At 44.7% G+C, this 26,204-nt stretch overlaps 1 protein-coding gene across 1 annotated transcript in view; it reads left to right on the top strand.

Annotated features, from left to right (window-relative positions):
• Positions 1-26,204, top strand: part of LOC149432409 (uncharacterized) — a 65,437-nt gene that overhangs the window by 12,089 nt on the left and 27,144 nt on the right. Inside the window, exons 3-5 of the mRNA XM_089665232.1 lie at positions 3,213-3,365; positions 11,969-12,207; positions 25,371-25,493. Of these exons, the coding sequence (XP_089521358.1) occupies positions 3,213-3,365; positions 11,969-12,207; positions 25,371-25,493 (515 nt within the window). The remainder of the gene's footprint in view (positions 1-3,212; positions 3,366-11,968; positions 12,208-25,370; positions 25,494-26,204) is intronic.

Raw genomic sequence — 26,204 nt, 5'->3', positions numbered from 1 at the left:
TCCATTTGTGGGAATAAAAGGACATAAATTTAATTTGGGTACAGCATTGCATGACCGCGCAATTGTCAATTAAAGTGACTCAGCGCCTTATCACAAAAAATGTCCTGGTCAGGAAGGGGGGGGGAATCTTCCGGAGGGCAACACTTTTGAGTCCACAACAATAGATTCAATATATTTTAAAACCCGATGAAGGGAACTATGTGTGGTCTCTGAAATGTGTTATAATTAAACCTCTTAAAAAGTGCCTCCCTTCACCAACCTATGTGCCAATCAATCCTACTATTTGAATTCAATTTCCCAAAGTTATACATATAAAACAAGTGATACTGGAATAACATCAAATAATTATACATAAGTGGGTCAAAAAAAGTTCCATCAACAGTCCAAAAAAACCACTTGAAAACATATTCCCATAAAAATATCCTTCAGCTATGTTATCGATTATTCCAACACCTCTTGTGCCCAAAAGAAGAATATTTTTTATGGGAAGAAGTTTTCAACTGTTTTTTTTGGACTGTTGATGGAACTTTTTTTGCCCACTTATGTATAATTATTTAATGTAATTCCAGTATCACTTGTTTTATATGTATAATTTTGGGAAATTTAATTTAAATGGTAGGATTGATTGGCACATAGGTTGGTGAAGCGTGGAACTCTGTAAGAGGTTTAATTATAACACATTTGTATGGGAGAGTGAATAGTGTGGGCGATTCACTATATAATTATTCATTCATTGGCGAATGCATAGCAGCTCACCAGATACACAGTTAATATTGGTTTCTGCAATGTGTTGGGCTGTAGCACCCATTATACGTTTGAAATAAAACCTCATTTTGGGCTCTGATACTTTGGTGTGGCTCTTCGATCCTCATACTCATTACATATTTATTCTGAGGTTACTGTGATAGTTCTTCCACTTATCACCTAGAGGCCCCAATGGGACACCACCAGTATGGTTTTGCCAAATAGCACCAAAATGTATCTACCTAAGATTCCAGTGCCATCAATCTACCCCTTTAGTCATTCAACTTCAAAGAGTGTCCGCCATCTTGTTTACCTCATTCTTTGCAATTCAGTCTTTTCAATTCAGTTTTTAGCATTTATTGTACTAAACTGATTATGAGATTATGATTTGAGATTGCTAATCACTTCAAAAACAAGATTGACACAATTCGCAAGGACATTGCCGCAGCTCACACGCCCTCTCAACCCGTCCCCTCTCACACAGCTACCCCCTCATCCCTCCTCCCCCTCGACATAACCCGCAGGGTCGCTGCTAAAACTCCCTCCAACCCCGTTCCCCCTCCCTCAGCTACCCCCTTCCACGGCCCCACCACTGCTCTGACCTCCACTTCCACCCCACCCTACATTCCTCATACTGAAGCTCCCCCAACACTCCACACCTTTGACCTTACCACCATCGAGGAAGTCTCAAAGATCCTCTCTGATGCCCGCCTCACCACCTGCCCCCTCGACCCCATCCCCTCACAACTCCTACGACCTCCCTCCCCCTCCATCCTACGCTCCCTCACCCACATCTTCAATCTCTCCCTCTGCTCAGGCACTTTCCCCTCCCCTCTGAAACATGCACACATCACCCCCATACTTAAAAAGCCCTCCCTGGACCCCAATGACCCGAACAACCTCAGACCCATCTCCCTGCTCCCATTTACATCTAAACTCCTCGAGCGCCTCGTCTACACCCGCCTATGCTCTCACCTCAACGACAACAACCTCCTCGATCCCCTACAGTCTGGCTTCCGTCCCCTACACTCCACCGAAACCGCCTTACTCAAACTCTCCAACGACCTTCTAACCGCCAACTATTCAGTGCTCCTACTCCTTGACCTCTCTGCGGCCTTCGACACAGTCGACCACCCCCTCCTCCTCAAAAAACTACACTCCCTCGGCTTCAGAGATTCTGCTCTCTCCTGGCTCTCATCCTACCTGTCACAACGCTCTTTCAGCGTTACCTATGCTACCACCTCCCCCTCACTCCTCCTCTCTGTTGGGGTCCCTCAAGGCTCTGTCCTTGGGCTCCTTCTCTTCTCTATCTACACCTCCTCCCTTGGCCAACTCATACACTCTCACGGCTTCAACTACCACCTCTATGCCGACGACACACAAAACTATCTCTCAACCCCCCACCTCACCCCCTCGGTCTCCGCCCGAATCACACACCTACTGAGCGACATATCAGACTGGATGTTGCTCCACTTCCTTAAACTGAACCTCTCCAAAACCGAGTTTCTTGTCTTCCCCCAGCCCGGACCCTACCCCCCATTGACTTCTCCATCACATCCAACAACGCCAATATCAAACCCGCCCTGCAGGCCAGAGTACTTGGTGTCATTCTGGACTCCAACGTATCCTTCCAGCCCCAAGTACAATCTTTAACAAACTCGTGCAGACTCCACCTCCGCAACATCGCCAAAATCTGCACGTTCCTAACCCCAGAAACCACTAAACAGCTCATCCACTCCCTCATCATATCACGACTCGACTACTGCAACTCCCTCCTCACTGGCCTGCCTCGCCGCTGGCTATCCCCGCTTCAGTCGATCCTGAATACGGCTGCCAGACTCATTCACCTTTCCAACTGCTCCGTTTCCGCCACCCCCCTCTGCCAATCCCTCCACTGGCTTCCGATTGCGCAATGGATAAAATTCAAAATCCTAACATTGACGTACAAAGCCGTCCACCATACTGCCCCGAACTACGTCACTGACCTAATATCCAAGTACCGCCCAGCACGTACACTCCACTCCTCACAAGACCTCCTTCTCTCTAGTTCCCTGGTCTCCTCCTCCCATGCCCGCCTCCAGGACTTCTCCAGGGTGTCACCCATCCTCTGGAACTCCCTGCCCCAACCCATCAGATTATCACCTACTCTCCTCTCCTTTAGGCGCACCCTGAAAACCCATCTCTTCAGGGAAGCCTACCCTACCCCCTGCTAACTTAACCGACCTCCTCCACTCTTCCTACCACTCCATCCCCCACAGTTATCTCCTCCTGTACCACTATCCCCTCCCTTCTAGATTGTAAGCTCCAAAGAGCAGGGCCCTCGATCCCCTCATGTTTTGCATTGTATTGGTATTGTTCTGTCACAAGTTCTGTCCCCCTTTGTAATGTACAGCACTGAGCGAACTATTGGCGCTTTATAAATACTGTATAATAATAATAATGATGATCATTTCTTTCCGGATCTTTAGGATCTTCTCTTACCTATCTTGTGGACACAACAGGATCAATGTCGAATGCTATATATCAACTGAAGTTGGTGAATAAATGGCTTCTGGACCGTATCACTGCTAGATTCCCCTGTGGTGTCAGACAATACACTATGGTGGAATTCAACGACCCAGGTAATTACCATTTTACCATTTATATCATTGGGGTTGACCTTGATAGTTACAGAGACTGAAGTATTTTTTTTTTCTTTCAAGTAACGCAAGTGAAACATTTCAACAAGCTTGGGTCATCAGCATCTAGTAAATACAAATTAAAACCGTTATTTTAAATGGAATGCTTCTTTAAAAAAAATGTTCCTCTTTACTAAGACTTGAACTTTTAATGGAAAAACCCAGGGAATATACTGCAGGTCAGGGATTCCTCCTCTTGTCAAAATCTCTCTACACTCCAATTATAATAACCCTTATAAATAACCATTATACATTGAACTTTTTCAAAAACACAAAAAAAGTTGAACTCTGGGCACAAAATGTTTCTTTTTTTTTTTAATTTAGTGCATTATGTCAATACAGAACAAATTCCAAGAGAGGCATAGGAAGGCATTTCCCTTGGGTGGCAGTTTTCAGGCACCCCCCAAGAAGAAGGGGAACAAATTCCAAGAGAAACATAGGAAGGGGAGTATTGACTGCAAGGCAAACAAGGTGTTTGCCTTGGGTGGCATTTTTCATCCCCCCCCCCCAGAAGAAGGGGAACAAATTACAAGAGAAACATAGGAAGGGGAGTATTGACAAGGCGTTTGCCTTGAGTGGCATTTTTCAGGCCCCCCCAGAAGGAGAACAAATTCCAAGAGAGGCATAGGAAGGGGAGTATTGACTGTGAGGAAAACAAGGTGTTTCCCTTGGGTGGCATTTTTCAGACACCCCCCAAGAAGAAGGGGAACAAATTCCAAGAGAAACATAGGAAGGGGCGTATTGACTGCAAGGCAAGCAAGGCATTTGCCTTGGGTGGAATTTTTCAGGCTCCCCCCCCCCCCCCCCAGAAGAAGGGGAACAAATTCCAAGAGAGGCATAGGAAGGGGAGTATTGACTGCAAGGCAAACAAGGCGTTTCCCTTGGGTGGCATTTTTCATCCCCCCCCAGAAGAAGGAGAAAAAATTCCAAGAGAGGCATAGGAAGGAGAGTATTGACTGCGAGGCAAACAAAGGTGTTTGCCTTAGGTGGCATTTTTCATTTCCCCCCCAGAAGAAGGGGAACAAATTCCAAGAGAAACATAGGAAGGGGAGTATTGACTGCGAGGCAAACAAGGCGTTTCCCTTGGGTGGCATTTTTCAGGCACCCCCCAAGAAGAAGGGGAACAAATTCCAAGACAAACATAGGAAGGGGAGTATTGACTGCGAGGCAAACAAGGCGTTTGTCTTGGGTGGCATTTTTCAGGCCCCCCCAGAAGAAGGAGAACAAATTCCAAGAGAAACATAGGAAGGGGAGTATTGACTGCGTGGCAAACAAGGCATTTGCCTTGGGTGGTATTTTTCAGGCCCCCCCAGAAGAAGGAGAACAAATTCCAAGAGAAACATAGGAAGGGGAGTATTGACTGCGAGGCAAACAAGGCGTTTGCCTTGAGTGGCATTTTTCAGGCCCCCCCAGAAGAAGGAGAACAAATTCCAAGAGAGGCATAGGAAGGGGAGTATTGACTGCGAGGCAAACAAGGCGTTTGCCTTGAGTGGCATTTTTCAGGCCCCCCCCAGAAGAAGGAGAACAAATTCCAAGAGAGGCATAGGAAGGGGAGTATTGACTGCGAGGCAAACAAGGTGTTTGCCTTGGGTGGCATTTTTCATCCCCCCCCCAGAAGAAGGAGAACAAATTCCAAGAGAAACATAGGAAGGGGAGTATTAACTGTGAGGCAAACAAGGCGTTTGCCTTGGGTGGCATTTTTCAGGGGGCGGAGCCGCCGTCTCCCCCAGGAGAAGGGATGCTGGTTGTCATGTGCTCTGCCTTCAGCCGCCATTCCTGTTTTGTGACCAGGGAAACTTGGGCCTGCCCGAGGGCCCGGGGTCAGTAGGGGGCCCCATGAGATGCCCCTGGTACCTTTTTCATAGGCTTTTTTGAGTTTGGGCAAGGACACCGGGGAACCATGATCCCCTATTTCCCGGGGGCCCCATGAGTTGTCAGTCCGCCCCTGGTGGTGACATCATGCTGGTGACCGGGAGCGGGTGGCGCTGTGTATGAGGAGGCTTCGAGGGGAACCAGGGCTGAGTGGCAGGTAGAAGAGCAGAGTGAGGGGAGCCGGGGGAGCGGCCATGAGACTCTGGGAAGGGAACCAGGTGAGTGATACAGGCAGCTCTGATGGAGCTGGGGGCTGTTGGTGGGAATGGAGACATCAAAAAATGGTTTAATTCCAGAGAGCTGTGATGGTGAGTCTCTCTTTCTCTCCCAGGGAGGGGGGAGGTCTTATTTTTTTGTGTTGCTTAAGGCAGTACAAAACCTTAAATGCACCACTGGACATAGCAAGGTACTGGAAATATTGTATCCGACTATAATCAGTGTAGTACATCATAACTTTAGCAAAGCAAGAAGGCCTCAGAGTGACACTTTGACCAAGATCCCAATACAAATGTAGAGTAGTGTGTTACATCCTTCCCAACCATTCAAAGCAGCAAGGTTAGGATCCTGAAATGATATCCTAACTGCTTAAGGACCACCCTATAGCAGATATACTGCTACAAAGTGGCACCTGTGCTCAGAATCACGTATGTATAAGTCACTTTGCATTTCCGGGTAGGAAGCACGCATGAGCCACGTGTGCGCCCTACCCGCACTACCATTTGCGGCCGCGGATGTCAATCACTGGGTCCCAGACAGTAATTACCCGCCGGCGTCCTGTGATTACCGAGCATCTCCGACGGGGAAGAAGATTGTTTGTTAACAATCTTCCTCCCTGTCAGCTCAGGAACACTGCTCGGGATGGCTGTGCACAGTACAGCCATCCCGATCTGTGTGCTTACAGTGAAGAACACACCCCCCGCCCTCTAGTAAAACACTCCCAGCACACATTATATATGGAACTACGGTATCCACAATGTAAATCAAGAAAATGTATATATATTATAAACCCTCTAGCATAAAAGGTCTAACGATCACCCTTGAAAGTGTAAATAACTTATGAATACCCCAATATGCAAAGAATGTATATCCTACACCTAAGTTGTGAACAATGAAATACCCATATTAAATATCAAAATTGTGAACAATTATCAAAATTCAAGTAATCAAATGAGTCACTAGTGTTCAAAATTAACCATTTCAATACTGGGCAATTTTACACCTTCCTGTCCAGGCCATTTTTCAGGTTTCAGCGCTCTCACACTTTGAATGACAATTGCGCGGTCATACAACATTGTACCCAAACTAAAATTTTATCATTTTCTTCACACAACTAGAGCTTTCTTTTGGTGGTATTTAATCACCGCTGGGGTTTTTATTTTTTGCTAAATTAACAAAAAAGACCAAAAATTTTGAAAAAAAAACACGTTTTTCTTTTTTTCTGTTATAAAAGTTTACAAATAAATAATTGTTCTTCATAAATTTAGGCCGAGATGTATTCTGCTACATGTCTTTGGTGAAAATAACCCAAATTAGGATGTATTATTTAGTTTTTAGGAAAGTTATAGAGTTCACAAACTATGGTATAGATCTGAATATTGATCAATCCTGAAGTACTGACAGCCAATCTAATTTCTTGAGGTCCAAGAATGTCAGAATAGTACAGATATCCCCAAATGTCAGAACAGTACAGATATCCCCCAAATGTCAGAAAAGTACAGATATCCCCCAAATGTCAGGACAGTACAGATATCCCCCAAATGTCAGGACAGTACAGATATCCCCCAAATGTCAGAAAAGTACAGATATCCCCCAAATGTCAGAACAGTACAGATATCCCCCAAATGTCAGAACAGTACAGATATCCCCCAAATGACCCCTTTTTGCAGAGTAGACAGTCCGACGTACTTCATAAGAGAAATGGCGAGTTTTTTGAAGTTGTATTTTTTTGTCATAATTTTTCGGAAAATGAAAAAATTAAAAAAATTATTTTCACTATTTTTTTTTTACATATTGTCACCAGTGCAGTACAGCGTCATCATATAACTGGCATGGCGGTGAACAGGGACACTGACTGGTGACAGTATGCAAAAAAATATATATATTTTTTTATTTTTTTATTATTTTTAATTTTTTATTACTTTTTATTTTTTTAAGATTTTTTTTCATATTTTACTATGACCAAAGTAGTACAATGTTATCATAGTAACATTGTACTACTTTGGGGAAGTGATCAGTATTTTTTTTTTATTTTTACGCAATTTGCTTCTAGCAAAGAATTACTTTGCTATAAGCAAGCATTTACCTGAATGACATCTATTCATTCAGGTTTTTTTTTTTTTTTTTTGTGCTTAGCTGTGATTTGGTCACAGCTAATCACATGACATGTGCATGTGATTAGCTGTGACCATTCACAGCTAGACACTATTATACAATGGATGGCATGAATGAAGCCATCCATTGTATACAACTGTCATGTGACCTGCTGTGATTGGTCACAGCAGGTCACATGGTACCAGCAACGGGGGCCGGTACTCAGATCTGTCATCGTCCGTGTCCGAGGTACACGGCCGGTGACAGATCGCGCCGCTGCGCAGCTCTGCAACCGCGCGAACTGCACATGTGCGGGAGCACGCCAAATGGCGTGCACCCGGAATGCCGAAGCGTTTTTGCGGCCGCCAAACGGCCATTAATGGTTTTCCCACGTCCCCCACTCTTCCCATTTCTGATACCCTCTGAGGCCCCCATCAGGACGAGGGAGTGTTTTTTTTCCCACCTTCTAGATACCCAAAATTTAAATTTTGGGAAAAAAACAAAGCATTGTGTTAAATTGGTTATTCCCAATTTACTGTCCCAAGTTAACTCCAGCGGTGATTAAATACCACCAAAAGAAAGCTCTAGTTGTGTGAAGAAAATGATAAAATTTTAGTTTGGGTACAATGTTGTATGACCGCGCAATTGTCATTCAAAGTGTGAGAGCGCTGAAACCTGAAAAATGGCCTGGGCAGGACAGGCGTAAAATTGCCCGGTATTGAAATGGTTAACAAAGGATATAAATCCACTCTGCCCAGGGAATTAACTAAGCTTCCCATGACAGACAACCGTGTTAATGAAGCCAAAAATGTGCGTAAAGTAACTTTTTTTTTGTATCTTTCGATATTTAAGAGTTGTGAAAAACTCTATTAGTATTTCTAGGTTCTTGTAGATGGTTGTGGGAAGAAATCCTTATGGAAGCCAGTTAAGAAAAAGCAGTGTGACTTTATTTGATCACACGCCAAAAAATACAAAGTCAATATAAAAAACAGTAAATTCAGATACAAAAAGATATGTAGCTTAAAATGAAATAAAAATAAAGAATAGAAGTTGCTTGTTCCTGGGATATGAGAAGAAAGATGTAGTTCCTTTGTGTAGCTTAGATAGAAGTTTTGGCCTAGCTTAAGAATTGACCACGTGCTTTCCTTTGTTCAAGCGTGCCACGTGCCCCTTTGAGTAAGAGTGCGTGAAAGAATGTGCCTGCGTGTGAGTGTCCTTTGAAAGAAAAGAGCAAGTGACCTCATTCCTGGAATGTCTTACATACTTAAAATGCACAAGACACTAAGTCCTTCGGTTATCCTTTGTTTGAAATTCGCGGGCTCCTTAAACACTCCCCTAGTCACCTCCCAGTATACTAAGACCATAGTATATAGGATAGGATATACTAAGTCAGTATCTTGACAGAATACTATGAAAGAGATCTCTGACGTTCTTATATTACATACAGCTGTCTGAATACATGATTTATGAATACAATTTAAACTCTCAGACTCATTATAAGAATTCAAAATAAGATATACATTACATAGACTCAGCTTTTCCTAATTATGTAACCCAGACACAAATTATTATTATTCTACAGTATTTATAAAGCGCCAATAGTTCGCTCAGCGCTGTACATTACAAAGGGGGACAGAACATGTGACAGAACAATACCAATACAATGCAAAACATGAGGGGATCGAGGGCCCTGCTCTTTGGAGCTTACAATCTAGGAGGGAGGGGATGGTGGCACAGGAGGAGATAGCTGTGGGGGATGGAGTGGTAGGAAGAGTGGAGGAGGTCGGAAAGTTAGCAGGGGGTGGGGTAGGCTTCCCTGAAGAGATGGGTTTTCAGGGTGCGCATAAAGGAGAGGAAAGTAGGTGATAATCTGATGGGTTGGGGCAGGGAGTTCCAGAGGATGGGTGACACCCTGGTGAAGTCCTGGAGGCGGGCATGGGAGGAGGAGACCAGGGAACTAGAGAGAAGGAGGTCTTGTGAGGAGCGGAGTGTGCGTGCTGGGCGGTACTTGGATATTAGGTCAGTGATGTAGTTCGGGGCAGTATGGTGGACAGCTTTGTACGTCAATGTTAGGATTTTGAATTTGATCCATTGCGCAATCGGAAGCCAGTGGAGAGATTGGCAGAGGGGGGTGGCGGAAATGGAGCGGTTGGAAAAGTGAATGAGTCTGGCAGCCGTATTCAGGATCGACTGAAGCGGGGATAACCAGCGGCGAGGCAGGCCAGTGAGGAGGGAGTTGCAGTAGTCGAGTCGTGATATGATGAGGGAGTGGATGAGCTGTTTAGTGGTTTCTGGGGTTAGGAACCTGCGTATTTTGGCGACGTTGCGGAGGTGGAGTCTGCACGAGTGTCAAGGTCCTACCTTTTCCCTGAGGTTATGTTACTCCATGTGCTGGCGTCCATCTTGGATTTCTGCTGTGCATGCTGGGAATCCTTTTATGCCTTCAGGTCTCTAAGGTCCATCCCCCAGAGGGGTGTGGCTGTTGACATATAAGCCTGTGGCCCGCACATGCTCTTTGCACTTGTGTCTTGTGTCTTTGTGTTTCTATTACTCTATTCTGACTCTCGTGACTCTCCTGGTATCTGATTCGGCTTGTGACTCGACTATTCTTTGTATTCTCCTTTGATCTGACCCTCTGTTGCTGAACCCGGCTCGTGACCTGTGATTCTCGTCTGCTGTCCTGTACTGTTTTGTCCTGTTGTTGTTGACCTGGCCTGTCTGACTACTCTTTTGTCTCTTCCACCAGCTACACGCCATTGGCGGCGGCCATTACCGCAGCTGAGGTGTCTCGGGGGCCGCGACCTGGTTCCTGGCTGCGTCAAGTCCATCCCCACCATCAGGGGCCCTGGTGAAGGGCAACCTGGGACTTAGACTCCGCGCCCTGAGGGACTTCGGTCTGTGGGTGGTGGTTGTCGTCAGCCAGTGCGTTACATTGTTAGGCCTGCCTGTCCGTTCCTCGGCCCCTGCCCTGACATTGAGCTTGTTAAAGATTGGACTTGGGGCTGGAAGGATAGGTTGGAGTCCAGAATGACACCAAGTACTCTGGCCTGCGGGGCGGGTTTGATGGTGGCGTTGTTGGATGTGATGGAGAAGTCAATGGTGTCCGGGCTGGGGGGAAGACAAGAAAATAATTCACAAATAATTCACATCTGTTGCTACTCAATTTCAAAACCTCGCATTCACATCCAATTAAGAGGGTATATTCTCTGCCAGGCATATATTAGAACTTACTAAAGACCGAATTAAAATTTAAATATTAAAAATTAATATTACAGGTACATAAGGGTTATAGCCAATAATAATTTACTTTTGCTTCTTGCCTCACGCTAGGTAGAGTTTCCTTCACTTCCTATCCTGAAATGAGAGGAAATTTCTCATCAGTGATTGTTATTCCCATCTTAGGTGTCATTAGAACATTAGCCCCGTTGGATGAATTCTCCTCAAGTCTTGTTCTGGAGATAACTTAACTCTTTTTCCCCTCCCTTTAAGGACATTCATAGAGGGGAGCGGAGACACAGACAACAATAAAACCGTGATGGAGGCTCTAACCAGGGCTGCTGTCAGAAACCATGGGGCTCCATACAGTCAACCTGACAGCCCCCCCCCCCCCCCAAAAAAAAATAGCACAGTTTACTATACTTCAATTATGAATGAACACAGTGAATGATCAGTACCGATCGTTCATTTTGTTCATTCAGGAAAAAAAAAAGGCTGGTAAATGTAACATATTTACCGGATGCTTCCCCCACTCTCCATCTTGAATGATCCTATTGTGTTCATACAGCTGCCAATGGGTAGGAGAGGAGGAAAGCCGGAAACACTGTGGGGTGGGAACACACAGGGGGCCATGGGCAGCAGGGGGAAATGTATGGTGCACAGGGATGGGTGCGGTGGGGGGCAATTACTGGAACAGATCCCCCGTATGGCTCTCTCTGCAGCACTTGAAAGCCCGTGGGAGGAAGAGGAGAAGAAGCTAGCTTTCAGCTGCTGTAGGGACAGCCAAACAGGGGATCAGTTCCAGGCCCCAAATGCTGGGTCAATCACCCGCCCACATCTGATTCACCCAGCTGCCTGGGCCCTATTGCTGGCCAGGGCCCCGATCCTAGTGGTCCCCCCTTATCCATAGCGCTGGTTCCTAAAATTACCAACGCTATCCCAAATGGAAGAATAATTTTGAAAAACATGTTTGCATACACTTTAATAACTACTGTCAACGGAACGGACTTTGGGACTTTAGTATATTCGTTTTTATGAATGATAATAGCAGTTTACTTGTTGCTTATTTATTTTTGTTAAATTACCAAAATGTTATTTTAAAAAATCAATATCTATTTTTTTTACCATACCTTGTATTTCTTTCTTAGTTGTTGGCCCTGTCAGGGTAACCTATTCCAAAGACGAGTTTGCCTATTTCTTCGGTAGGCTCGTGGCCAATGGAGGGGGTGACTATCCAGAACCGACAATGGAAGGACTGAAGCTGGCTTTGGAGAAATCTCCAGAAAAAACTTTCATTTTAGTAGTAACAGATGCATCCGCCAAGGATTACGATAATACTACTTTAGTAAATGAAGTATACAATCTTTTAAATGAAACCCGGTCACAGGTAAGAAGAATGCCGAACGGTGATTTGCTTACGTATAAAATTTTAAACAAAATACGTGAAAAAAAAGGGGGAAAAAAAAATCCTGCGCCAAGCTCAATACCGCGTGTAATAAAACCAATTAAGTAAATGAAAATGTGTGAGTAAATGAAGTGAACTGCTGCTATTAAATTCCTGAATACCAGAATAAAATAATTGCAACACACGTGAAAGTGCACTGTTCACTTAACCCCTTGGTGCCTCCCGGCCCTTTAAGGGTTTCAGAAGCCGGGAGGCGGGGTTTTAGGGTCATGTGACCGCTGTGATTCTCCGTCACGGCGGTCACATGATCGGGAAAGGTCCCGATCGAAAGAGGAGATCAGGACCTTACCGTGAGTACCGGACATGTGTGCTGGGAGTGTGCAGGGCGCGCGCTCTCAGCACATATGTTTTTCCTAATTGCACATAAATGTGCGGCCGCTCAGCGTCTAGGCCCAGATGCTGGGAGGCTGCACATTTGTGTGCGGCCAGCGTGAAAAGGTTAAAATCAAATCATGCGAAAATAATATTGTGTACAGACTGAAATTGTTGTGTTATCAAATAATGTGTATATAATGATACAAAGATCAACAAATAATGTACCATTAATTATACAGTGCACAAATAAACATGTGTGTGTGTATATATATATATATATATATATATATATATATATATGAATAGTTGTGTTCAAAATAATAGCAGTCAGACATCACTAACCGGATCAATCACTGTTTTTGGTAGAAATGATATTTCTACATGGCAAATAATTTACTAGCAGGTGTAGTAGAGTAATAGAAATCCAACAGACCCAACAGTCATGACATGCATGCTGCTGATTCTGTGTCATTGAATCACTCATTGAAAGGGGCATGTTCAAAATAATAGCAGTGTGGAGTTCTATTAGTGAGGTCATTCAGTCTTTGAAAAACAGGCGGCAATTATTGCCCTTATTTAAGGAAGGAAGGCAGCAAATGTTGTACATGCTGGTTACAGTGCATTTCTCTCTGAAATTCTGAGGAAAATGGGTCGTTCCAGACATTGTTCAGAAGAACAGCGTACCTTGATTAAAAAGTTGATTGGAGAGGGGAAAACATATAAAGAAGTGCAGAAAATGATCGGCTGCTCAGCTAAAATGATCGCAAATGCTTTAAAATGGCAACCAAAACCTGAAAGATGTGGAAGAAAGCGAAAAACTACCATTGGAATGGATAGAATAGCCAAAATGGCGCGGACTCAGCCAACAATCAGCTCCAGGAAGATGAAAGAAGGTGTGACGTTCCCTGTGAGGACTGTTACAATTCGAAGACGCCTATGTGAAGCCAAGCTATCTGCAAGAAGCCCCCGCAAAGTCCCACTGTTGGAAAAAAGACATGTGCTGAAGAGGTTACAATTTGCCAAAGAGCACATTGACTGGCCTAAAGAGAAATGACGCAACATTTTGTGGACTGATGAAAGTAAGATTGTTCTTTTTGGGTCTAGTGGGCGGAGACAGTTTGTCAGACGACCCCCAAACACTGAATTCAAGCCACAGTACACTGTGAAGACAGTGAAGCATGGTGGTGCAAGCATCATGATATGGGGATGTTTCTCATACTACGGTGTTGGGCCTATTTATCGCATACCAGGGATCATGGATCAGTTTGAATACATCAGAATACTTGAAGAGGTCATGCTGCCTTATGCTGAAGAGGAAATGCCCTTGAAATGGGTGTTCCAACAAGACAACGACCCCAAACACACCAGTAAACGTGCAACATCTTGGTTCCAGACCAACAAGATTGACGTTATGGAGTGGCCAGCCCAATCCCCGGATCTTAATCCAATAGAAAACTTGTGGGGTGACATCAAAAATGCAGTTTCTGAGGCAAAACCAAGAAATAGAGAAGAACTGTGGAATGTGGTCCAATCATCCTGGGCTGGAATACCTGATCACAGGGGCCAGAAGTTGGGTGACTCCATGCAACACAGATGTACAGCAGTTCTCAGAAACAGTGCGACTACAACCAAATATTCATGAAGTCATTCAAAGGAAAGCAAAATCTTCAAACATTTCTCAGTTTATATAGTGAATGTTTGAGTTTGTAAAGAAGAATACGAACACTGCGATTTTTTTGAACCGTCTAATATTCACTTTTCTTCAATTGTTTTAGAGGAACAACACAAATTTGATGTATTTTTCTTCATGTTTTGATTTGGAATAGAATGTGTCGTGTTCCCAATGCATTTGTGTGGATGGAAATAAAAGCTATTAGAAGGATTTTCAGCTTTATTCACTTTTTTGAACACACTGCTAATATTTTAAACACAACTGTATATATTCCGCAATCCAATGTGAAGAAGAAGTGCTGCGTGCTGAATTAATCTTTCAAAAAAGTGATGCCGTGCTCAAAAGATGCTCAACTGGTTCCTGGTGAGCTTGCGGCTGTCCACCAAATCCCCCTCCCTGGATTCGCTAGTGAGACTGTCAGTGTGGAGTCTGGACACTAGCTGCCTGTTTGATCTCTATAACCTGAGATCAATTTGGTTCAGTAAGAGGCTTGTCTGTTTGTTCTGAAGAGCACCTTTTGAGCACGGCAGCACTTTTTTGGAAGATTAATTCAGCATGCAGCACTTTTTCTTCACATTGGATTGGGGACATATATATACAGCTATCTCCTCCTGTACCACCACCCCCTCCCTCCTAGATTGTAAGCTCGAAAGAGCAGGGCCCTCGATCCCCTCATGTTTTGCATTGTATTGGTATTGTTCTGTCACATGTTCTGTCCCCCTTTGTAATGCACAGCGCTGAGCGAACTATTGGCGCTTTATAAATACTGTATAATAATAATAATATATATGTGTATATATATATATACACACACATTTGTGCACTGTATAATTAATAGTGCATTATTTGTTGATCTCTGTATCATTATATACACATTATTTGATAGTACAACAATTTCAGTCTGTACACAATATTTTCTCATGATTTGTTAAGGGCTCATGTACACTGCATCTGATAAACTCATGTTTAGGAGCTGTTCAACATTTTTTTTCAGCAGCCCCTGAACTCCCCCTAATGTTTTCCTATGTGTCCATGTACACATCTTTGTTTACAGTCATTTACAGGCATTTGAGTTTACAGTCGTTTTTTTGAATGCGGAAAACATGCGCTCAGCAGTCGATTTTATCAGCGTTTCAAGCGTAAAACGCTTGTAAAAGCAGCTAAACGTGGCTAAATGTGGCAAATAGTGTTTATAAGCGTTTGCGTCTGAAATTTTTTTTTAACTCTTTTAGATCCTGATGCTGTCTAGAGCCTTTTTTCATCATGAAAAATGCATGCAAAGCAGTTTCAAGGTACACAAATGGACAAAACACTGATCACAGGATTTTCCTACCAAGCTTGTCACACATTGTAATGAACAATTCATACCTCAGACCTCTCCCACCCTTGGAAACAAAAGATATGTTAATGACCATTCAAACCTCAAATTCCTCATGCCAGGTGGCCTTAATGACTCCCTCCACCTTTCCCACCAGACACCTTTCCCACCCTTGGAAACAAAAGAAATGTTAATGAATACGGCTGCCAGACTCATTCACCTTTCCAACCGCTCCATCTCCGCCACCCCCCTCTGCCAATCCCTCCACTGGCTTCCAATTGCGCAACGGATCAAATTCAAAATCCTAACACTGACGTACAAAGCTGTCCAACATACTGCCCCGAACTACATCACTGACCTAATATCCAAGTACCACCCAGCACACACACTCCGCTCCTCACAAGACCTCCTTCTCTCTAGTTCCCTGGTCTCCTCCTCCCATGCCCGCCTCCAGGACTTCTCCAGGGTGTCACCCATCCTCTGGAACTCCCTGCCCCAACCCATCAGATTATCACCTACTCTCCTCTCCTTTAGGCGCACTCTGAAAACCCATCTCTTCAGGGAAGCCTACCCCACCCCCTGCTAACTTGCCGACCTCCTCCACTCTTCCTACCACTCCATCCCCCACAGCTATCTCCTCCTGTACCACCATCCCCTCCCTCCTAGATTGTAAGCTCGAAAGAGCAGGGCCCTCGATCCCCTCGTGTATTGCATTGTATTATTATTGTTCTGTCACATGTTCTGTCCCCCATTGTAATGTACAGCGCTCAGCGAACTATTGGCGCTTTATAAATACTGTATAATAATAATAATATAATAATAATGAACAACTCACACCTAATTATCTCAACACATACTACTCTCTGCTTCTACTCTCTGTATTTCTCTGAAAAAGTCTGAAATAGTTAATAATTTACCACTTTTCAGTGCATTCTGGGCATTTGGGAGGTTCTCCTGTGCTTATCTTTAAAAAACGCTTCTAAACGCAAACGCACATAAACGTGGTATGCAAATGCGGCTAAACAGACGTTTTTAACCTGTTTTCTAGCAGTCAGTTTCCATCATTTAGAAGTGTCCCGTGTACATGGGGCCTAAGTGAACAGCGCACTTTCACATGTTGCGAAGCTTTTAAACAAACCTGCTTTTTTTCTTTTCCTAATCACTGCATGTTTTACAGGACAGATGCTGGTGAATTCATACTACATAAGAAAAATAGTAAAACTCATAGAACTATTCATATGAAAAGCAGGTTTGCTTAAAATTAATTAAGATTTAGTACAAAAAGACATTCAAATTCTATTATTACAACATTGAGATAATACGTGTGATCAAGTGCTGTATGTCCACTTAACCCCTTAACGCCGGCGCCTCCCGGCCCTTTGAGGAGCTTCTGATGCCAGGGTTTATGATCATGTGACCTACCTATCATCCTACCTATCCCGACGCTCCTTCAGCATCACCTACAATGGCGCCACCTCCCCCTCCCTCCCCCTCTCTGTTGGGGTCCCTCAAGGCTCTGTCCTTGGACCCCTTCTTTTCTCCATCTACACCTCCTCCCTGGGCACACTCATACACTCCCACGGCTTCAATTATCACCTCTACGCTGACGACACCCAAATTTACCTCTCCACCCCTCTCCTCACCCCCACTATCTCCGCCCGCATCACTCACCTCCTAAACGACATCTCAGACTGGATATCGCTCCATTTCCTCAAGCTCAACCTCTCCAAAACCGAACTCCTCGTCTTTCCCCCTGCCCACACCCCCCCCCCCAGCCTATCCATCACCACCACCAACACCACTATCATTCCCGCCCCGCAAGCCAAAGTCCTTGGCATCATTCTTGACTCGAACCTCTCCTTCCTGCCTCATGTCAAATCACTTACAAACACCTGCAGGCTCCATCTCCGCAATATTGCCAAGATACGTACCTTCCTCACCCCAGACACCACCAAACTTCTTGTACACTCCCTCATCATCTCACGCCTTGACTATTGCAACTCCCTCCTCACCGGCCTACCCAAGTGCAGGCTCTCCCCACTCCAGACCATCCTGAACTCAGCGGCCAGACTCATCCACCTCACCACCCGCTCCACCTCTGCCACCCCCCTCTGCCTCTCCCTCCACTGGCTCCCGATTGCCCAACGCATCAAATTTAAACTTCTAACCCTGACCTACAAAGCCGTTCACAACACTGCCCCTGACTACCTCACCAACCTGATCCCCAAGTACTGCCCTACCCGTACCCTTCGCTCCTCACAGGACCTCCTTCTATCCTGCTCCCTGGTCTCCTCCTCCCATGCACGACTGCAGGACTTCTCCAGGTCCTCCCCTATCCTCTGGAACTCACTGCCCCAATCCATCCGACTGTCGCCTTCCCTCCCCACATTCAGGCGCTCCCTCAAAACCCATCTCTTCAGGGAAGCCTACCCCACCCTCACCTAACGGCCATTCTCCCTCATTCCTCCCACCACTTCATCCCCCTCAGCCACTCCATCCCCCACAGCCACTTCCTATTGTTCCACTACCCCCTCCCTCCTAGATTGTAAGCTTGAAAGAGTAGGGCCCTCTTACCCCTCGTACGCTGTCTGTTTTTGTTGTACTGTGCCATGTATTGAATCACATAAAGTCCTCCTGCGCTCTTATGGTAAGTGGTGGATAAAGAAACTAAAAAGCAGCCAGCATCTATCCCGCACCAAAAAAGGGTAATATGAATAGAATATAAAGTTGATGCAGCGCTAAAAAACTAAAGACAAAATATAATATATATCCGGATAGTAAAATAAAAATGATAACATAACCCAGGATCGCCTGGGGATACAAAAAACAATAGCCCTTATAAGACTAATAGCAGTGATAAGTGGTTTAAGTGCAGGCTAAGGTGTCCATAATTCATACAGGGGTGTAAGTGAATCACAGCACACTCCAAAGAAGGTGACCCCGGGCAGTCTTGCTGCAGTGGCCTCTCACCTCCACTCCACGACCCTACAGGGCCATAAAGCGTAATGTAGATCACCACGAAATCCTCCAATACGGACTCTTTAGATGTATGAATGAACAGGGACAGGTTTCCTCCAAGTCAGTGGATGAATAGAAGGCACTCTCCTCCGATATCACAGCCGCTCATATGCCCATAAATGAGGAGATAAACATAATCCTCATAGTGTATTACCGCTCTGTAGCCCGGCCATGTATTGTCCCCCTATTGTACAGCGCTGAGCAAACCCTTTGGCGCTATATAAACTCGATGTAATAATAATAATAATAATGTGACACATGATTGGAAAGCTCCAGATCGCTACTTGTTTCCACGAGGTGCCGGTAACTGTGCCGGGAGCACACAGGGCGCGCACACTCGGCACAGCTTTGTTTACATTTGGTACGCATATATGTGGCCTCTCAGCATAAGGAACCACCCACCGAGAGGCCACATATATGCATACTGTCGACGCAAAGAGGTTAGGGGCCAGACTTTTTCACATGTAACAATTGTTTTGTTTTTTTTGCTAGAAAATTACTTAGAACCCCCAAACATTAGATATTTCTTAAAGCAGAGGCCCTAGAGAATAAATTGTTGGGTTTTTGAATTTTTGGTATTTGTGCAGTAGTTTTTCAAGCGCAATTTTTTGGGAAAAAACTAAAATTTTTTAATTTTAAGACAAAAAAGCACAATACATAAGCCAATTTTTTTGTAAACTGTAAAAGATGGTGTTACACAGAGTAAATAGATACCAAACATGTCACGCTTTAAAACTGCACGCACCCGTGCAACTGTGACAAACGATGTGAATTTTACTATCCATAGGTGAGGCTTTAAAAGCCTTTACAGGTTACCCTTTTAGATTTTCAGAGGAGGTATGGTGTTAGAATTACTGGCCATGATCTGATGTCCACGGTAACACCCTACATGTGTGGGATGATTGGTGTTGAGTACGTGCAGGACCGACGCATGCGTTTGCCTTTGCGTACCAGCACGGGGGGGGGGCGCCTTATTTTTTTCTTTTACACTGTCACTTAATTTTTCTTTATCACTTTTATTGCTGTCACAAGGAATGTAAACATCCCTTGTGACAGCAATAGTCCTGCGACAGGCACCTTTTTATAGAGAAATGTAGGGTCAATAAGACCCCAAATCCCTCCCCTGCTCTTACAAGCATTCAATCATGCCAAGATCGGTGTAATTGAATGCTTTCATTTTTTTTAAAACTGGCGCTAATTGTTTCCAAGTAAACCAGAAGTCATGTCAGGTCATCGCTTCCAGTTTACTATTTAATGGAGCCGAAGAAAGCCGATTCGGTCTTTGTTCAGCTCCATGACTAATCGGCGGCAGTGCTGGCTAGGTTGATCGGGACTCCTGGTGGGATGATAAATCCCATTAAAGTGGCAGAAGCTGGCGAGGGGGGGGGGTGTAGCCTCCCACTGCTTGTAATAGCAATTGAGCAGCTAGTTAGCCGCTCTGATTGCTATTACAAGAAAGCTGACTTTCTGTGAATACCAGAACTAGGATGATGCCTGCAGCTGCAGGCATCATCCCGGTACAACCACTTGAAGACCGGTGATGTACCAGGTACGTGACTGTTCACCAAGTAGATATTCCAACAACATCCACAGTCAAAAATAGTCACATAGGTTATATATCATTTATCTAACAGCATTCACTGTCAAAAATAGTCACATAATTTCTACAGAAGGGGTCTAGAAGATGTTTCCGTACAACAGATCCAACAGATGGAGAAGAGCATCACATTTCTCAATGCATTCCATGAACTTTAATTCTCTTCATCAGGAGTAGATGATATTGACATGGTATGAATTATCCAAACAAATAAGTAAATTTTTTTTATATAAATGACGTGGGGTTCCCCCTCCCATTCATACCCATTCATACCAAGCCCTTAGGGTATGGTATGGATTTTTGAGGGGAACCCCCATGCCAAAATAAATAAATTGCGTGGAAGTCCCCCCAAAATCCATACCAGACCCTTATCCGAGCATGCAACCAGGTCAGGAAAGGGGGGGACGAGCGAGCAGCCCTCCTCCTGAACCATACCAGGCTACATGCCCTCAACATGGGGTTGTGCTTTGGGCCAGGGGGGCTCCCCCCCAAAGCACCTTGTTCTTATGTTGATGGGGACAAGGGCCTTTTCACCACAACCGTGGTCTGTAGTTGTGGGGGTCTGAGGGTGGGGGCCTTATTAGAATCTGGAAGCCCCCTTTAACAAGGGGACCCCCAGATCCCACCCCCCCTCCCATGTAAATGAGTATGGGATACATGGTACTGCTACCCATTCACGAAAAAAAATGTAGTGTAAAAAAAGACAGAAGACAGTCTTTGACAAGTCCCTTATTAAAAATAAAAACTAAAAAAAGTCCCCCGAAGTAGATCCAACGTCAATCATGATGCCCGCAGCTGCTGCTACCTGAACAAAGAAAAAAAAAACCCGCTCTGCTCGTGACACCAGCTCCCGCCGTCTGATATTTGCACCTCCGATGACAGTTTTTATATACTGCCATGACGCCACAACAGGATGGAGTTCATCCGGCCCTTGTGACGTCATCATGCGCTGTGATTGGTCAAAGCATTGCTTTGACCAATCACAATGCACTGTCAGGATGCAGTACATTGTGGGGAGCGGCAGGCAAATAGGCCGCTGAACGCCCATACCATTCATGTGTTCGAACATGCAGCCCATCCCTACTCCTGATGAAGTGAACCAAAGTTCTCAAAACATGTGGAGGAAATTTAATGTGCTTCCCCATCAGTTGGAATTGTATGCAGGGGCGGACTGACCATTCGAGCACTCGGGCACTGCCTGAGGGCCTGGAGTCAGTAGGGGGCCCCATGAAATGCCCCTGGTACCTTTTATAAGCTTTTTTGGGTGTGTTTTGAGTGTGGGCGAGGACACAAGGGCCCCATGATCCCCTATTGCCCGGGGGCCCCATGAGTTGTCAGTCTGCCCCTGATTGTATGAGAACATCTTCTAGACCTCTTCTGGGGAAATGATAAATGATAATAATTAAATTTTAATATGTCTTTTTTGTATTAATAAAAATTTAATTAATATTTCAGCAAACATGGTTGTCATACCAATAGTGATCTACCCTTAAAGATCCCATTGTTATTGTTTTTTTCCCATGCCATTTAATTTCAGGGATTACTTTACATCCCCATGTGTGCCAGATCACTATAACAAAGTTGGTGAATTTATAACTTTTGGTAATTCTGGTTGCCAAATCTTAGCATCTGAGTTCACAGGACTGACCACCCAATCGAGCCATCATATACAATGGCTATTTTAACAAAGACTGGTGGTATGGGATGGTGGTAAAGGAAGTGTATGGGACATCTATACCATCTGATTTGTTGTTCATGACTACTTAGAAAATTGAAGCTACTAAATGTGAAAGTAAGGCAACGTACGGTTACTATACCTAACAGCTATAAGGGCCCCAGGACTTGGCTGGGGGGGAAAGGGGAGCAGTAAAAATTGTATATGTCGACCCAGAGGCACCAGTTGGAAATACATCTCCATTTAGACCTCAGTTGGAGTTGACGACAGCTCATGGCCATTAACCTTTTGATGCCGGCTGCACGCATCTATGCGGCCGCTCGGCATGTGCACTGGGCCTTAACGCTGAGTGACCACACATATGTGGCCCTGTTAAAATTACTTGCTGTACTGAGAGTGCACTCCCTGTACATTCCCAGCGCAGTAGCCGGCGGTGATCGGTGAAATCCATACTTGCGACTGGGAGCTTAACGATCATGTGACTGCTGTGACAGCCAATAAAAACAGTCACATGACCCAAAGGCCCAGAAGAAGGTTGGTGCCAAGGGGTTAAAGAACTGTGCAGACCTGTGATCTTCTATCCCTGCCTATCTGCAACTGTCATTTTACATAGTCTAGATCAGGCATGTCCAAAGTCCGGCCCGCGGGCCATTTACGGCCCGGGGGTCGGTTTAATACGGCCCTCCAACAGCCCTCCCTGTTCTGTGTAATGTGGCCCTCCCACGGCCCTCCCTTCTATGGCAGACAGTCTTCTGCTTGAGAGCAGAGGGCAGTGCGCATGCCTGACTGTGGCGCGTTCTCCCTGGTCTGTGTAAATGCGGCTGTCGCACGGCCCTCCCTTCTGTGGCGGACAGTCTTCTGCTTGAGAGCAGTGCGCATGCGTGACCGCGCCGCACTGGGAGCGACAGACGTCAGGGCCGGGCTTCCAGCGTGAAGTGTGTTTCTCTTCCCTTCCCGGCTGCCGAGCAGAGACTTCAGCTCCAGCTACCTTTTTCACCATTCACATTAGTGCAGGTAAGTTTTTTTTAAATTTATTTTCAATACATTGTGAAAACACAGCTGTCAGTTGATCTTAATTTTATGAAATGAAAGGTATGTCGTTTGCAATTAACTTGGCATAAAATAATTTATTTGCATTTAATTGTAATGGTTCAAAGAATGTTCGGAAAAATGTTCGGCCCTCCACCATGTTCACTTCATCCAATCTGGCCCTCTTTGAAAAAAGTTTGGACACCCCTGGTCTAGATGAAAAATGACAAAAGACAAAAGTCATTATGAGACATTGTATGAGTATTGTCTTATGTTGACTTTTCTAGTGGACAGATTACACAAGTGAAAGCCAAACACCTGAAAGAAGGCATGTGTAATGTACTTTGAGTATTGAGGGTTGTAGTTGCCGGACTGTCTGGGGTGGGCTCCCTGACTGGTCTGAGTGGCTGGCTGTTGATTAGCTTATTGTTAATTAGATCATTGTTTACTTAGGTTACTGTTAACTGCTAGCTGTTCATTAGATGTACGGTTAGATGTACTGAAGATATTACTGTTTTAAAGTTTGCATTGTTTAGGGACATGCAATCAAGCTCTTACCCGATTTTGTGTGAATAACGATAGTTCCTGTATACACCCTAAGCTAGATTGGGTGCAATGCCCAGCTATAATACCTTGTTGCTGTGTTCCAGTGGAGAGGAAGCAGCTCTCTGATGGAAGCACTCATGCGGAGTGCCAGGCGGTCCATCACAGCTACGAAAGCCAGGAGAAGATCACGAAGCAAAGACTGTAGCCTTAGTCCTAGAACTCCAGTCCTCGGAGACAAAACAGTCTTTTAAAGTATAAAACACAGTCTCTTGCATACATTAAATTCTTTTTTTTACCAATTCTTCCTTTTTTTTGGTGTTGTCACATACCTGGTGGAGATCGAGCTGGAGAAGGGTCTTCTCTTGCACCTCTTGTCCAACACCCCTGGTAGTGATGACAGGGAGTGTGGAGACACAGAGTTGCATCTGGAGTGTGCAGGAAGCAGATGACCGTAGATCACCAGGCAGGAACCAGGAACTGGAAGATGATGATACTTGCTTGGTAGACAGGAGTGTAGCCAGGACACAACCCAAAAGGTCATCATCAGCCAGGGCAGCGAGGTACAGGAACATCAGGCAGAGATGGAGTCAGGATATGAGCTGGGATCGATACACAGGCGGGCAGAGAGGTACAGGAACATCAGGCAGAGATGGAGTCAGGATATGAGCTGGGATCGATACACAGGCGGGCAGAGAGGTACAGGAACATCAGGCAGAGATGGAGTCAGGATATGAGCTGGGATCGATACACAGGCGGGGCAGCGAGGTACAGGAACATCAGGCAGAGATGGAGTCAGGATATGAGCTGGGATCGATACACAGGCGGGGCAGCGAGGTACAGGAACATCAGGCAGAGATGGAGTCAGGATATGAGCTGGGATCGATACACAGGCGGGCAGCGAGGTACAGGAACATCAGGCAGAGATGGAGTCAGGATATGAGCTGGGATCGATTCACAGGCGGGCAGCGAGGTACAGGAACATCAGGCAGAGATGGAGTCAGGATATGAGCTGGGATTGATACACAGGCGGGGCAGCGAGGTACAGGAACATCAGGCAGAGATGGAGTCAGGATATGAGCTGGGATCGATACACAGGCGGGCAGCAAGGTACAGGAACTCAAAACAGGAGCAGAGTCAGAATACAAACTGAGGTCACAGTAGGCAGGCAGAAATCCAAGAACAGGTCAGGGGCAAGCCGAGTCATGCACAGGTAAGCAGGTATAGCAGGTCAAGGCTCAGGTAAAGCAGGAACTAGCTGAAGACCATTCAGCAATCCATCCAAGTCAGAGTGGAGATCAAATAGGCCATTTTGCACCAGTGCTCATACATGTGCGCATGCACAGTTGGTTTTCTGCACACTCCAATACGTTTGCCCGAGCATGACAATGCCTGTTTTGTATTGAGCTTTTCAGAATTATGAGCATGCACATAAGTATGAACACGTGCCACCCTTCTCCTTCCAACATGTACTGAGGTTTTCATACAGGTGTATTTTAAGAAATATCAAATAACAGCAAAGTACACAAAAAAGCTATAGTGTACTTTGTCATTTTTTTGTCTCAGCTATAGTGTAATGCCTGCATTTTAAAGTGCTAATATCACATCTATCAGCTTAAATAACTCAAGTAACAACAAATAGTCAAAAAAAACTCAGCAGGAGACCACAGGAGGCTTCCCATACTGCCTTGGTGACAATAGCTTTCCTTATAGTTCTTTGATGGCCTTCATGTCCCCATGTTAATTTGAATTTGTTAGTAAATTTGCAAATTTGTAAATGCATTTACAGAATTGGAGTCACACCAAATTTACAGGTACATAATAGTTGTTCTCCAGTTCAAGGGGAAAAAAAAGTTGTTGTTTTTTTAAAAATTGTATATTAGGCTTTCAAATATCTAATCTTGTTCTTCTATTTCAGGTATTCTTTTTGGCCACTGGTCTGTGCGACACCGTAAATGATGCCGATTTTCTAATTTATCGAGATATAGCATCAAAAAGCTTCGGACATGTCTTTAAACTCAATGCAGATGATTTAAATATAGTGAGTGTCTATTTATCTTTATTTCCAAAAATTATTGGTAATTTATTATAATGTTATTAAGAATGTATAACGAGTTTGTGTATGAGTATCTTTTTTTATTATGGTTACTCAATGTAAAATATTACATAGTTACATAGTTAGTCTGGCTGAAAAAAGACAGAAGTCCATCCAGTTCAACCATTTAAAAAAAAAAAAAAAAAGAAGTTATAATCCTATACCCACAATTGATCCAGAAGGAGGCAAAAAACCCAGCAAAGCATGATCCAATTTGCTCCTGCTGGGGAAAAAATTCCTTCCTGATGCCCTGAGAGGCAATCAGATATTCCCTGGATCAACTTTACCAATAAATGTTATATCCAGTTATATTCTGTGTATCTAAGAAAGAATCCAGGACTTTCCTACAGCAATCCACTGAGCTGGCCAGAACCAACTCTTGGGGGAGTCTATTCCACATTTTCACAGCTCAAATAATAAACATAATAAGTTATTATATTGTAGCACCCTCCCAGTCAGCTAGTGGGAGCTAGATCCTAGTGGTCAGTCAGCAGGGCCGAGTAGCAGCCTGGGTGCAATAGTCAGAGAGTCAAATTTAGGTTAAGAGCTGAGAGGCTCTGCAAGCCAGCCCCTCTGGAATTTTCCCCTGCTCTAGGGCTTTGGAGAAGGTTCTGGAGGCAGTGAGTGGATCTGAGGAGCTGCTGGCTTACACTCTTG

Source organism: Staurois parvus, unplaced genomic scaffold (genome assembly GCF_062004578.1).
Source record: "Staurois parvus isolate SC_StPar_1 unplaced genomic scaffold, SC_StPar_1.0 ptg002155l, whole genome shotgun sequence".
Lineage (NCBI taxonomy): Eukaryota > Metazoa > Chordata > Amphibia > Anura > Ranidae > Staurois > Staurois parvus.
The sequence above is the reverse complement of the archived record's forward strand: the minus strand, read 5'-3'. Positions and strand labels throughout refer to the sequence as shown.